At 47.9% G+C, this 16,029-nt stretch overlaps 1 protein-coding gene across 6 annotated transcripts in view; it reads right to left on the bottom strand.

The window, feature by feature from the left end:
- The window catches only part of GAL3ST4 (galactose-3-O-sulfotransferase 4), a 263,999-nt gene that overhangs the window by 17,885 nt on the left and 230,085 nt on the right, over positions 1–16,029 (bottom strand). For all 6 annotated transcript variants that reach the window (XM_069216179.1, XM_069216178.1, XM_069216184.1 and 3 more), the window contains one exon: positions 13,362–13,680. In XM_069216179.1, the coding sequence (XP_069072280.1) occupies positions 13,362–13,680 (319 nt within the window). The remainder of the gene's footprint in view (positions 1–13,361; positions 13,681–16,029) is intronic.

Raw genomic sequence — 16,029 nt, forward strand, 5'->3', positions numbered from 1 at the left:
CCTTGGATTTCCAGGGCGTTGTGATCCTCGCTGTGAGCTCCAGAGAGCAGCGTCACTGACGTCGTGGTGTCTTCGGTGCAGAAGTCGTCGGGCCCTTGAGGTCACACGCGTTGCAGATCGAACTCCAGGCTGATGAAGTCAGGTGCGCCGGAGTGAATGGCGTCGGGGCTGCTGTGCGAAGCGGGACGATGCAACGTGCGGTGCCCACAGGTCACGGTGCAGACATCGGCTCGGTGATGACATCCAGTAGCGTTGGTGAGACCAGGGCTGCAGTTTGAAGCGGGACGGTGCGACGTGCGGTGTTCACAGGTCACAGTGCAGGCAGCGTCGTTGCCGAAGCGATGTCGTCGGTAGGCCCAAGCCAGCGGTGCAGGACGGGACGGTGCTTTGTGATCCTCAAGAGCGGTGTCCACAGGCCACATGCAGGCCGGATGCCTGGTGACGACACAGGAGTTGATGGTGCAGGCGTCGGTGGACCGGGGCTGCGGTGCAGGATGGGACGGTGCTTCGTGTACCTCACGGGCGGTGTCCACAGACCACGGTGCAGGCAGCGGCGCCGGTGTCAGCAGGAGCGTCGTCGTCGGTGATTTCCAGGCTGCGGTGTGAGCAGGCGATGCCAGAGTGCGGGGCCCACAGTTTGCGGTGTGAGTAGCAGCTCGGTGAAGTCGTCCAATGACGGCATCGGTGAGACCAGAGTCGCGGTGCAAAGCAGGGCAATGCGACTCTGTGTGGCATCGGCAGGTCACGGTGCAGGCCAGCGGCATCGTTGCCGGCGTTGCGGTGGGTTCTCCTCTTGAACAGCACAAAACCCACAGTTCCCAGTGCTGCAGGTCGAGGAAACTGAAGTCTTTGGTGTCCCTGAGACTTCCAACAGGAGGCAAGCTCTACTCCAAGCCCTTGGAGAATTTTCTCAAGCAGGACACACAGCAAAGTTCACCTTTTGCACTCTTTTCAGGCAGAAGCAGCAACTGCAGCCAGTCCAGCAAAGCAACACAGGAAAGGGACAGTGCTCCTCCTTCAGCTCTTCTCCTGGGCAGAGGTTCCTCTTGATTCCAGAAAGATTCTAAAAGTCTGGGGTTTTAGGTCTTCTTCTTATACCCAGTTCTGCCTTTGAAGTTGGCAAAATTCAAAGCAAAGACTCAAGTGTTTGCAAGATCCTTCCTTGTCCAGGCCAGGCCCCAGACACTCACCAGGGGGTCGGAGACGGCACTGTGTGAGGGCAGGCACAGTCCTTTCAGGTGTGAGTGACCACTCCTCCCCTCCTCTCCAGCACAGATGGCTAATCAAGATATGCAGGCTACACCCCAGCCCCCTTTGTGTCACTGTCTAGAGGAGAGGTGTGAACAGCCCAACTGTCAAACTGACCCAGACAGACAATCCACAAACAGGCAGAGTCACAGAATGGTGTAAGCAAGAAAATGCCTACTTTCTAAAAGTGGCATTTTCAAAAAGACAATTTAAAAACCAACTTCACAAAAAGAAGTATTTTTAAATTGTGAGTTGGGACCCTAAACTCCACATTTTTATCTGCTCTCAAAGGGAATCTGCACTTTAAGGATATTTAAAGGCACCCCCATGTTAACCTATGAGGGAGATAGGCCTTGCACAGTGAAAACCGAATTTGTCAGTATTTCACTGTTAGGACATATAAAACACACTAGTATATGTCCTACCTTAAACATACACTGCACCCTGCCCAAAGGGCTACCTAGGGCCTAACTTAGGGGTGCCTTCCATGTAGTAAAAGGGAAGGTTGAGGCCTGGCAAGTGGGTACACTTGCCAAGTCGAATTGGCAGTTTAAAACTGCACACACAGACACCGCAGTGGCAGGTCTGAGCCATGTTTACAGGGCTACTAATGTGGGTGGCATAACCAGTGCTGCAGGCCCACTAGTAGCATTTGATTTACAAGCCCTGGGCACCTCTAGTGCACTTTATTAGTAAATCAAATATGCCAATCATGGATAAACCAATCAACAGTACAATTTCTATAGGGAGCACTTGCACTTTAGCACTGATTAGCAGTGGTAAAGTGCGCAGAGTCAAGAAGCCAGAAAAAACAGACCTAAAAAAATAGGAGGAAGAAGGCAAAAAGTTTTGGGATAACCCTGCAAAAAGGGCCATTTGCAACAGGAAGTATGCGTCCTCAAGATCTAAGGTTGACATGTAATCTCCTGGGTTAAGAAGGGGAAGAATATCCTGCAATGTAATCATACGGAATGACTGCCTTTTGAGGGAAGTATTCAGGTCTCGAAGATCCAGGATTGGATGCCAATTTTTCCGCTTCTTCTGGATAAGAAAGAAACGAGGATAAAACCCCTTATTTCTGCCCTGAGTCGGGACCCTTTCTATAGCTCCTTTCTTGCGCATCGACTGGACTTCCTTTCTGAGGAGCTTGAGGTTCTTCGGTGAGCATGGAGGAGGGGGTCTTGATGGTGGGATCTGCATGAACTCTAGTGCACGGCCAAATTGAATAAGGTTCAACACCCAACGGTCGTAGGTGATCATGTGCCAATTGTGCCGGTATTGGGAAATCCTTCCTCCCAAAATGAGACTTGAAGAAGGATAAGTAGCCGGGGTAAGGGCAAAGTCATTGCCTGCGACCTGATTCTCTAGAATGTCATCCTGCTCTTGCTCTGTGCGCGGTTCTAGCATATGCTACCTGCGGAGGATGCCTCTGCTGATATTGGGCCCGAAAGGATTGAATATTTGAGCTGGAAGCAGGATATTTATACTGCTGGAACCACCTCTCTAGGATGGATATCGCCTTTCTCTAGCACCCCGAAAGGGCTGCTTCCTGAACTGCAGGGTTCCAAGGGACTTTGCTGTGTCCGTATCTGTCTTAATAGCTTGCAGAGCTTCATCAACATGCTTCCCGAAAAGAGCTTCCCTATCGAAAGGTAAGTCAATGATTTTGCTCTGGACCTCCGGTCTCAAAGATATTGCACGAAGCCAGCCCTGACTCTTTAAAACAGCTGCGCCTGCCAGCTGACGAAAAACCGTAGTAGCAATATCCATTGCAGTCGATGACTTCCGCTGAAGCCTTTTCCCCCTTGTGTACTATCTTCAGCTCTTCTGCTTTTGATTCCTCCAGGAGACGGTCTATGTAGCTATGTCGGCCCATAGCTGCCTGTCATATCTTCCTATAACAGCTTCTGAGTTTGTCATTCTCACTGTGAGGGATGACATCAAGGAGAAACGCTTCCCAATATTATCAAGCCTTCTCCCTTCCCTTCTTTATCAGGTGGAGCTGAGATACGAGCTGAAGGGTTTCGAGACCGACGCTGTGCCGCTTGAGCAATAATAGAATCCGGTTTAGGATGACCAGTCAGGCACGCTGGGGCATCATCTGGCGCCCTATATTGCTTATCCAAGCGGGGCAAGACCGTGGGAACAGTGGCGGGATTCTTCATGACCTTAATTCCTTCACTCCAAATGTAGTCTACAATGGGTATCAATTTTACGCTTTTCTGAAAGGGCTCCGTAAAGTCATAGAGAAAGCATTCCATCTGCGTTGTCGTCATAGGCAGAGCGAATCTTTTTGCCGCCCGTTCCAACAAATTGTGAAATCCACCAATGTCCCTTGGTGGAGAGTCTGCAGGGACTGGAGATGGTGAAGGTATCCGATAGTCATCCCATTCCGTGATATGATCGGTCAATTACCCTTCCTCCCTGTCATTGTCGGACGTCAACGGGTCCTGTGATGGGGCTGAAAGAGGTGTGTGTGGTGGTACATCCAATGGTAATACCCATGGTCTGACGGGCGTAGAGGGAGGAAGTACTGGTGAAGGCATAACTGTCTGCTGGACTTCCGATTGAACTGTTGGGAATCTTTTTCTATAGTCCGCTAACATCAGATGGAGATCTGAAATAAGAGATCCAGGCATAGGAATCATTTCTCCAGGTAGGGATAGTGATCATCAGGAGAATAAAAGGACTGAGGGTCATACTGGTTATTGTCTCCCATATCCTGACACTTTATATGTAGCTCAGAAGGGCTATGGGCCGCTCTAAATGGCCCTTCCTCATCAGTTTCATCACCCTCTAAAAGATGAGCAGGGATCAGGGGAGAAACCTTACTGGGTGATGTGTGCGACGGCATCAGGGACTTCAATTTTCTCAGATTCACTGAAATATGCACCGTCGACGGTGATGATGAGTGAATGAGCCCTGTCGACAGAGCTGTCGCCGACGACAAAGATGCCACCGTCGACGATGTTCTCGACATTGGAATCGTCGACGGAGGTGAGGCAACCACCAACTTCAGCGTCGACGACCTGACGGAGGAGACCGTCGACACTGGAGACGTGAAGACACACCGTGCAGATGGTTCTCGTCAATGTAGTCATCAGCGATCTCATCGACGGCTTGACAGATGGCGTTTTTAAGGACTGCTTAGACGATGTTGGTGGCACAGGAGGCTCAGAAAATGCTTTCTGACCACGTTCTGAGGAGAAAGAACGCTCACCTCTTTCCCTGTGTGATGTTACAGGCCTTTTGTGAGAAGAACTTGAAGAGCTGTGCGTCTTGTAAGACCCATGTCTGGTCTTTTTAGCTGTGTTTTTAGGTTGTTCCTCCAACGGACTAGTCTGAGGTGACCTGTCTCTTTTTGAACCTGCTTGGAGGAAACAGAAGAGTCCTCACTGTCTGAACCAGAACAGGATTCTGCCTTGTTTTCAGCTTCTGGAGCCAAATAAGAAGCCTGCCCTCTCTGTCTTGTTGGAAAAGGTTCTGCATACCTTACAGTCCTTGGCAGAGTGATAAGGGTAAAGGCAGTAAATGCAGTCTTTGTGGAGGTCCTCAAAGTGAAGCCTCTTTTTCTCACATGTTTTGCAGGCTCTGAAAAGACTCTTCCTCTCCTTGTCAGACATGCTGAAAAGACCACAAAAATTGATTGCAAAGCAGTCTGGAGAAGAAAACCTGGAAGTCTTTGAGTAGAAATGGTAAATTCGCCGAGAAAAATAGTAGAATAAATTCCAAAAAGGTGTGACTGAGCAGAGCTTAGTGGAGACTCCCTAGCACGACGTGCAGTAGAAAATCTGAGGCACTGGAGCTAGCCTGATTGGCTTAAACCTGGTTTGGGTCTTTTTCCTCAAAAAAGACATGAATAGACTACTAATGGGATAGGCTTTAGGCCTGTTTTCACTTTAGTTATCATAACACTGCTATTGTAATAAACCGGGGACTCCCATCTCGACGACGGGGAATGATTCAAGCATGTGAATCTATGAAAGTTCCAATACTGGAGTAAACCTAGATAATACCAAGAGGTGATGTATGAGTACTATGCAAGCGCAGAATATCCGCCATTTCATCCACTCCTAGATCCATTTTATCTATGCAACTTAATCACATTTTGTGAATAGGAGGAAGGGGAAAAAGGGTGATAATGAAAATGTCACTTACCCAGTGTACATCTGTTCGTGGCATCAGTCGCTGTAGATTCGCATGTTTTGCAATAGCTCGCCATCTGGTGTTGGGCCGGAGTGTTACAAGTTGTTTTTCTTCGAAGAAGTCTTTCGAGTCACGGGACCGAGTGACTCCTCCTTTTGTCTCCATTGCGCATGGGCGTCGACTCCATCTTCGATTGTTTTTCCCCGCAGAGGGTGAGGTAGGAGTTGAATTGTAGTAATAGTGCCCATGCAATGGAGTGACTAAGTATGTACCTATTTAAGGTTGAGATGATACATATACAAATAGTTGAAGGTAACTTCCAAACTGCTACAGGCTCCCGGGGAGGCGGGTGGGCACATGCGAATCTACAGCGACTGATGCCACGAACAGATGTACACTGGGTAAGTGACATTTTCAGTTTGATGGCATCTGTCGCTGTAGATACGCATGTTTTGCATAGACTAGTAAGCAGTTATCTCCCCAAAAGCGGTGGCTCAGCCTGTAGGAGTGGAAGTAGTTTGAAATAATGTTCTTAATACAGCTTGACCTACTGTGGCTTGTTGTGCGGATAACACATCTACACAGTAGTGCTTGGTGAATGTGTGAGGCGTAGACCATGTGGCTGCCTTACATATTTCTTGCATTGGGATGTTTCCTAGAAAGGCCATGGTAGCACCCTTCTTTCTGGTTGAGTGTGCCCTTGGTGTAATGGGCAGCTGTCGTTTAGCTTTAAGGTAGCAGATTTGGATGCATTTAACTATCCATCTGGCTATACCTTGTTTTGATATTGGGTTTCCTGCATGAGGTTTTTGAAATGCAATAAATAGTTGTTTAGTCTTTCTGATGTTCTTTGTTCTGTCAATGTAATACATTAATGCTCTTTTGACATCTAATGTATGTAGTGCCCTTTCAGCTACGGTATCTGGCTGTGGAAAGAACACTGGAAGTTCCACTGTTTGATTTAGATGGAACGGTGAAATAACCTTTGGCAAAAATGTAGGATTAGTCCTTAGGACGACCTTATTCTTGTGTAGTTGTATAAAAGGTTCTTGTATTGTAAACGCCTGAATCTCGCTTACTCTTCTTAGGGAAGTAATGGCGATGAGAAATGCAACCTTCCAGGTTAGGAACTGTATTTCGCAGGAGTGCATGGGTTCAAAAGGTGGACCCATAAGTCTAGTTAGGACAACATTTAGGTTCCATGAAGGAACAGGTGGTGTTCTTGGTGGTATAATTCTCCTAAGGCCCTCCATGAATGCTTTAATGACTGGTATCTTATATAGGGAAGTTGAATAGGTAGTCTGCAGGTATGCAGATATTGCTGCAAGGTGTATTTTAATGGAAGAGAAAGCCAGGTTAGATTTTTGTAAGTGAAGCAAGTAGCCCACTACATGTTCTGGAGTTGTGTGTAAAGGTTGTATTTGATTAATATGGCAGTAGCAAACAAACCTCTTCCATTTACTTGCATAGCAGTGCCTGGTGGATGGCCTTCTGGCTTGCTTTATGACTTCCATACATTCTTGGGTAAGTTGTAAGTGCCCGAATTCTAGGATCTCAGGAGCCAGATTGCTAGATTCAGCGATGCTGGATCTGGGTGTCTGATCTTTTGGTTGTGTTGTGTCAACAGATCTGGCCTGTTGGGCAATTTGATGTAGGGTACTACTGATAGGTCTAGCAGCGTTGTGTACCAGGGTTGCCTTGCCCAAGTTGGTGCTATCAATATGAGTTTGAGTTTGTTTTGACTGAGTTTGTTTACCAGGTAAGGAAGGAGAGGGAGAGGAGGAAAAGCGTAAGCAAATATCCCTGACCAGTTCATCCATAGGGCATTGCCTAGGGACTGTTTGTGTGGGTATCTGGATGCGAAGTCTTGGCATTTTGCGTTCTCCTTCGTCGCAAACAAGTCTATTTGAGGTGTTCCCCAGAGTTTGAAATAGGTGTTCAGAATTTGGGGGTGAATTTCCCATTCGTGGACCTGTTGGTGATCTCGAGAGAGGTTGTCTGCGAGTTGATTTTGGATCCCTGGTATAAATTGTGCTATTAGGCGAATTTGGTTGTGAATTGCCCAACGCCAATTTTTTTGTGCTAGCAGGCTTAACTGCGTGGAGTGTGTCCCCCCTTGCTTGTTTAGATAATACATTGTTGTCATGTTGTCTGTCTTGACGAGAATGTATTTGTGAACTATTATTGGTTGGAAAGCTTTTAGTGCTTGAAAAACTGCCAGTAGTTCTAGGTGATTTATATGCAGTTTTGTTTGATGTATGTTCCATTGTCCTTGTATGCTGTGTTGATCGAGGTGTGCTCCCCACCCTGTCATGGAAGCATCTGTTGTTATTACGTATTGTGGCACTGGGTCTTGGAAAGGCCGCCCCTTGTTTAAATTTATGTTGTTCCACCACAGAAGCGAGAGGTAAGTTTGGCGGTCTATTAACACCAGATCTAGAAGATGACCCTGTGCTTGAGACCACTGTGATGCTAGGCACTGTTGTAAGGGCCTCATGTGCAGTCTTGCGTTTGGGACAATGGCTATGCATGAAGACATCATGCCTAGGAGTTGTAATATCATCTTTGCTTGTATCTTTTGTGTTGGATACATGCGTTGTATGATGGTGTTGAAATTTTGAATTCTTTGGGGACTTGGAGTGGCTACTCCTTTTGTTGTGTCTATTATGGCTCCTAGGTATTGTTGTACCTTGCACGGCAGAATGTTGGATTTCGTGAAGTTGACGGTGAACCCTAGTTTGAAGAGGGTTTGTATGATCTGATTTGTGTGATTTGAGCACTCTATTAACGAATGGGCCTTGATTAGCCAGTCGTCTAGATATGGGAACACATGTATTTGCTGCCTTCTGATGTGTGCAGCGACTACCGCTAGACATTTGGTAAAGACTCTTGGTGCGGTTGTTAATCCGAAAGGCAGTACCTTGAATTGGTAATGTATTCCTTTGAATACAAACCTTAGGTATTTCCTGTGCAATGGGTGTATTGGTATATGGAAATACGCGTCCTTGAGGTCTAAAGTTGACATGTAGTCGTGTAGTTTTAGCAATGGTAATACTTCTTGTAGTGTGACCATGTGAAAGTGGTCTGATTTGATGAATGTGTTCACTATTCTGAGGTCTAGGATTGGTCTCAGCGTTTTGTCCTTCTTTGGTATCAGAAAGTACAGTGAGTAAACTCCTGTGTTTATCTGTGTGTTTGGCACTAATTCGATTGCATTCTTTTGCAATAGTGCCTGCACTTCTATCTCCAGGAGATTGGAATGATGTTTTGTCAAATTTTGTGCTTTTGGTGGTATGTTTGGAGGGAATTGTAGAAATTCTATGCAATAACCATGTTGGATAATTGCTAGAACCCAAGTGTGTGTAGTGATTTCCTCCCATGCTTTGTAATAATGACTTATTCTTCCCCCCACTGGTGTTGTGTGGAGGGGGTGAGTGACATGTGAGTCACTGCTTAGTAGTAGGGGTTTTGGGGCTTTGAAATTTTCCTCTATTCCTAGGGAATTGCCCTCCTCTATATTGTCCCCGAAAACCTCCTCTGTACTGTCCCTGGTAACTGGACGGTGTTGCCTGTGAGGTGCTGGCTTGTGTGCTTTGACCCCGAAACCCCCCTCTAAAGGGTGTTTTACGGAATGTGCTGTAATTCCCTCTGCTCTGCGGGTAGTAGAGTACGCCCATGGCTTTAGCAGTGTCCGTGTCTTTTTTGAGTTTCTCAATCGCTGTGTCCACTTCTGGACCGAACAGTTCTTTTTCGTTAAAAGGCATATTGAGAACTGCTTGCTGAATCTCTGGTTTAAATCCAGACGTTCGGAGCCATGCATGCCTTCTGATAGTTACAGATGTATTAATTGTCCGTGCAGCTGTATCTGCAGCGTCCATGGAGGAGCGGATTTGGTTGTTGGAAATGGTCTGTCCCTCCTCAACCACTTGTTTTGCCCTATTTTGTAGGTCCTTGGGCAGATGGTCAATGAGATGTTGCATCTCATCCCAATGGGCTCTGTCATAGCGCGCAAGTAGTGCCTGGGAGTTAGCGATGCGCCACTGGTTTGCAGCTTGTGCTGCGACTCTTTTACCAGCTGCATCGAACTTGCGGCTTTCTTTATCTGGGGGTGGTGCATCTCCAGATGTGTGGGAGTTGGCCCTTTTCCTAGCTGCTCCTACAACGACAGAGTCTGGTGGCAGCTGTGTAGTGATGAAAGCCGGGTCTGTAGGAGGCGCCTTATACTTTTTTTCCACTCTTGGTGTGATTGCCCTACTTTTGACCGGCTCCTTAAAGATTTCTTTTGCGTGCCGGAGCATACCAGGGAGCATAGGCAGGCTTTGATAGGAGCTGTGGGTGGAGGAGAGTGTGTTGAATAAAAAGTCATCCTCGACCTGTTCTGAGTGGAGGCTTACATTGTGAAATTGTGCTGCTCTAGCCACCACTTGAGAATACGCAGTGCTGTCCTCTGGTGGAGATGGCTTCGTAGGGTATGCCTCCGGACGGTTATCTGACACTGGGGCGTTGTAGAAGTCCCATGCGTCTTGATCTTGGTCACCCTGGCTCATGGTGGTGTGAGCTGGGGAATGTGATGGAGTTTGTGCTGGTGAGACGTTAATCACAGGTGGAGGAGAGGGTGGTGGGGTAACTTTTTTCACCACTTTTGTTTGTGGTGTTTGTTCAGTTTGGAACTCCAATCTTCTCTTTCTTCTAATAGGGGGAAGGGTGCTTATTTTTCCTGTCCCCTGCTGTATGAAAATACGCTTTTGCGTATGGTCTACATCCGTTGAGTGTAGTTCTTCCTCAAACCTATGCTTTTGCATTTGGGAGGTTAGCGAGTGCTCTTCTGTATAAGAGCCTGAAACTGGGTCGGTTGCAGTTTGTTTCGGCACCGAAACCCTGTCTGCATCTTTTTTCGGCTCCAAGGTGACTTTTTTCTTTTTCGGGGCCGAAACCTCTCGGCGTCGATCTTCTTCGGTGCCGCTGTCTCTGCGTCGAGCCGTGTCTACACCGGTATCTCGGTGTCGATGCTTGTCTCCAGCACTTTCTCGGTCCCGAGAAGGCTGCGTGCCGGTGTCTCGACCGGAGTCGGACGATCTCGGCACTGTTTGGGCCTTTTTCGGTGCCGACGGTCGGTCACCGAATTTATGGGTCGAGCCATGGCCTGATGGCAGTGGCGTCCCCTGGGCCTTGTAAATCTTCTTTTGAGTGGTTTTCGACGTCCTACTCACGGTTTGTGTATCGTCGAATCCTTCGGAGTCCGATTCTTGGATCGAAAAGGATCCCTCCTCTTCTTGTTCCTCGAACTCCCGGTGGGCTGTCGGCGCAGACGCCATCTGAAGTCTTCTGTCTCGGAGAGTTTTTCGGGACCGGAACGCACGACAGGCCTCGCAGGTGTCTTCGCTGTGCTCAGGTGACAGGCACAGATTGCAGACCAAGTGTTGGTCTGTATAGGGGTATTTATTGTGGCATTTGGGACAGAAACGGAACAGGGTCCGTTCCATCGGCGTTCTTCTGCACGCGGTCGGGCCGACCAGGCCCCGACGGGGATCTAAAAAATTACCCCGAAGGGCACCGGAGCTCTTCGATCTTAGACGCGGTGTTGAATCTAACTACGCCGACCCCGAACGCAACAATACCGACGAAAATCTTCTGAAATTAGCTATTTTTCCGTTCCGAAACTCGGAGCGACAGGAACACGTCCGAACCCGATGGCGGAAAAAAAACAATCGAAGATGGAGTCGACGCCCATGCGCAATGGAGACAAAAGGAGGAGTCACTCGGTCCCGTGACTCGAAAGACTTCTTCGAAGAAAAACAACTTGTAACACTCCGGCCCAACACCAGATGGCGAGCTATTGCAAAACATGCGTATCTACAGCGACAGATGCCATCGAACATAGAGCTATGCATCTAGGATTGCCCAGTTCTTCCCATAGTGCTTTGCTTGAGGAGGCAAATGAAGGAGGGATCTATCAGAAGAGTGATGTGACTGAAACAATCCTGACACATGTTCCTGTTGTACTGGTCATCCTGACAGGTTCCCAACAATCAAAAGAATGCATGGAGCCTGCCCAGTGTGTAGCACCCCAATCTCTTTAACAGAAGTTAGCTGTTTCTCTGACCATTGGAAATCACGCATATCAGTGTTTTATCTGTGGGCAGCCATGGTTTCACCATGTTTTGACTGCACACTTTACTGATAAGAGTAAGAAAGAGCGAATAAATGCAAGAGCCCAAAGGTATTCTTAGGAGCACATCGCAAGTGCTGCTGAATGCTGGGGTTTCCCAATACCAAGACGGACTAGTCTCAATTCCACCTCATGCCTCTTCTTCCCCGGACCTATACTCCCTAGTTCTATTTAACTCTTGCGTATTCTTTTCCCACTCCACGTTCTCCTTTTGTAATTGTTTTTTTAGTCATTCTCCTCCCACTTCTTTCTCTCTTTTTCGCACATTTTGCCCTCTTGCTCTGGGTCAAACCTCCAAGGATGAAAAGTCCTTTCCTTGCCCATGAGGATGGATTCTATATGTCTTGGTTTGGTTTAGCTTCAGGTGGTGGTTTAACACCAATGCTTGAGGAGCAGGCAGTCTCATGGGTAGTCAGGCTTTGCTTGCTGGAAGCCATTGGTGTTTTGGTGGAGCTGGCTCCGCTGGCTGGCAGGTGGACAGCGAGGGACACCTGTACCGACTAAAGATAAACAGCGACAGGATGGAGCCTATAGGGACAATGATAGTCAGTGGGAGGGGAATGAATAGATGAATTAGGATTGATTAGAGAGGTGGGATACTTGTGCTCTGGTTCAGGGAGGACCTCGCATGGCAGTTTTGTAAGAGCAGTTCGGGCTGGACTGTTCCCATGGGAAGCAGGGTAAAAACTGAACTGCATATGGCTGGGACCAAACTGGGGTGGCATGGTGGGCAAAGGAATGATAGGTTGAACTGCTACGCCAAGCAATTGCTAGTGGTCAGACTTATTGCAAACAGCCTCCCATCACCTTTTGTTTGTTTCATGTACCGCCCCAAGTGGCATGGGTATGCCCAGACGTGGGTCACTTGCTCACTGTGTCACTGGAATCAAGCTTTACCCAGCAGCTGATGAGCCATAACTAGGGTGAAACCGGTCCTGGGTTGCTTGTGTCTCGATTCACGGAGGACCTTGGCCTGGCAGTTTGGGCTTGACTGCTCCCATGAGAAGCACGGTCAAGACTGATTTGCATATGGCGAGGTCCAAACAAAGGTGGCATGGTGAGCAAAAGAACGGTGGGCTGGAGTGCTATCCCAAGCTTCAAACTATTGCCAGTGGTCAGACTTAATGCAAACAGCCTTCCATCACCTTCTGTGTGTTTTAGGTGGGGGAAGAACCACTGGACTATGGTTTCAGGGAACACTGTGTCTTTTCATACCTTAAAAACTTACATTTTGATATTGCCCATGCCAGGCTCATATTTTAACATTGCCATCGAATCAAGCTAGGATGTTGCCATTATCTTCTCTCTCTGTGGTTGATTTAATAAAACATTCTCGCTACATGTTGATTTCACCTGCGGTGCTGCAGAATGGTGATTAACTAGTGAAACCAGAACAGAAACCTTTAAATCCGTGCAGCAACATAAATAACCAGTATACAAATGTGCCTATAGGTTCACAAAAATTTACACTGATGCTTACCATATCCCGACTGCAGCCTCTATGCTTTCACTAATGACCCCCGCCGCCCTATGTGACCTTTTAATACTCTTGTCAAATGAGCCCTCTCACAAATCTCTTGCCCCAGCAGCATTAGAAATAGGGGCACTGATGTATCAGAGGAACTGCTTTTCTGTTCTGCATTCACTATTTCTACCAGGCACACTATTTTTTCTTGGACATTTACAAGTATTTCCAGGTGTGGGAGAGATTTGGGTAGTGGGTCATAACATGATCGCCCATTCAGGGCATTTTCTAAAACCTACTGCTTTTTTTAGTCTATATATTTAGGTCACTTACCTCGGGCAGGTAGAAGCGCATATGGTGACACAAGATGTCATACTTCTGCTTGGAGGCCGGACTGTAGCCTTTTACCCGGCGGGAAAAGAAGGGGTTAGGGTAGCTGAACTGGTACTTGATGGGCAGGGCAAAAGTCAGGTTCCGGCGGTCTCCCAGGCGGTGCAGAATGTTCAGGATGGTGCTGCTGCCAGTCTTGTGAGTTTTTAGGAACACCACGTGCAGTTTGGGCTGGCACATCGCCGTCCCAGCCGAGTGGGCCACTCTATCCAGGGCACTCCATGACAGGAGGCGGCCTCCCTGCTCATTCCTAGGAGGCAAACTGAGAAGGGATAACAGTTAAAGCTCTGAACAGGAATGATACCTAGGTATTAATGGCACTAACTCTTGCATCGGCACAAGAAACATGGCCAGGGGTCTCCACAGGGTACGCAATGCTAGAACTCACCCCCACCATCACATAAAAGTCTACTTGAATGTCTGAAATATATACCATTAGAACTAATTTCTCCATTTCCGGCATCACCGTAGGGCACAGAGCTTGTGATCGCCATAAGGTACATATCCCTGAAACTCACCACACCAGTTCCAGCACCACCATTTAACACATATGTAGGGATCCCCTTAGGGTATAGGTTTCTAAAATCACCTCAAAAGCCCCTGCACCGAGCAGGACTCAGGCTTGGGGATTTCTATAGGCTATGCACCCACATAACTCACTTTTAAAGCCCCAAAAGGGCACCGAGGATGGTAGACACCCCACAGATTCTTCTCACCAGCTCCAGCACAGCCTGGGGTCTCCTGTCTCCAAAGGGTACATGTCACTGGGACTCACCTCCCCGACTCCGGCACCAGCTACAGGACACAGACCTTTCTGATATCCATAGGGTAAGCAGCCTGGGGACTCAACTCTCCAGCCCCTGTGACCCTGAGCCAAGGGACACAGAGTTTGGGCCCTCCGAAAGACTGTCACTGGACGTTACCTCACCAGACCTTGCAAAGCAGAAGGACACAGAGGAGGACTCTGCAAAAGGGACATGTTCTTAGAACTCATCGCACGGGCCCCTTCACCAAGTACAGGACACAGACCTTGGGATCTCAGTAGAGCATTAACCCATGGGACTCACCTCACAGCCCTTACAAAGCAAAAGGACAAAAAGGAACCACCCTTCATAGCACACACTCCACTGGGACTCACCTCACCAGCCCCTGCACAACCACAGGTCACAAAACCTCGGATTCTAGGACCTGCAAAGAATACATAACCCTGAGACTCATCTCACCACCCCTGAACCAACTACAGGACACAGACCTTGAGCTAGCCACAGAGTAAGCATCACTGGGACTCATCTCACCAGCCTATTCACAGCCACGGGACACAGAGCCTGAGGTCTGCAAAGAATACATGTCCCTCGGACTCACCTCACAAGACCCTAAAAAGCAAGATGACACAATGGATGTACACTTTATAGGGTAGACACCCCTAGGATTAAAATAATCAGTCCCTGCTTCGCCACATGACACAGAGCCTTGGAATTCCCAAGGGCACAGGTGCGTGGCACTAAACTTACCATCCCCTGCACAGCCACAGGGCACGGAGGATGGACTCTCCATAGGGACCAAGCACAGGACACAGACTGTGGGATCGTATTGTGTACGCTCCCATCAAACGTAGCTAACCAGCCCCTTCACAACCACAGGTCATAGAGCCTGGGATCCTTAGACCGCCTAAGGATGCGTGACCCTGGGACATATCTCCCTGCCCCTGACCCAACTAAGGGACTCAGACCTTGGGCAAAGCACCACTGGGACTCTCCTCACAAGCCCCTGCACAGCTATGGGACACAGAGACTAAGCTCTACAAAGGACACATGTTCCTGGGACTCACCAATTCATACCCTATAAGGCCAAAGATCACAGAGCATGGGATCTCTGTAGAGTATCTATCTCTGGAGCTAACCCCCCCTGCCCCCTGCCCATCAACATGACACAGAATCTAGAATCTCAACAGGGTACCTGTCCCTGGGGCTCACCTCACCAGCTCCCGCACAGCCACGAGATGGAGCCTGGGTTCTCCATAGGGTATGTGCCCCTGGACTCACCTCAAGAGACCCAGAAGAACGAGTTACTTACCTTCGGTAACGACTTTTCTGGTGGATACATTAGCTACCTGTGGATTCCTCACCTCATGAATACTCCCATGGCGCCAGCATTCTACGGAAATCTTCTTACTAGTCTCTGCACGTCGACGAGGACGTCACTGTCTCGCACGCGACGCCGTCTGACGTCATACAGGCAATAAGAGGTCCTCGACGACGTGCGGACGTCAGTACCAATCATTTTTTACGTGCATGAGAACAACCAGGCAATGCAATGAAAGAACAAAGCAACATCCATTATATTGTAAAAATACACCACATTGTATGAATAACTGTAAATCTTTTTTATGTATATATATATATATATATATAAAACTCTTTCTTTTAAAAATATATACACACACCAAGTATATACATAAAGATATATACACATATACCTATATATATATATATATATAAACATATTATATATATACATCTATTGCACCCTCAAAGATCAAGAGGAGCGCACTCAAGGATTACTTGGCAAGACCATAAAGGCAACGGGGAGGCGGGTGGGACCGTGAGGAATC

This window comes from Pleurodeles waltl, chromosome 12 (assembly GCF_031143425.1).
Source record: "Pleurodeles waltl isolate 20211129_DDA chromosome 12, aPleWal1.hap1.20221129, whole genome shotgun sequence".
Lineage (NCBI taxonomy): Eukaryota > Metazoa > Chordata > Amphibia > Caudata > Salamandridae > Pleurodeles > Pleurodeles waltl.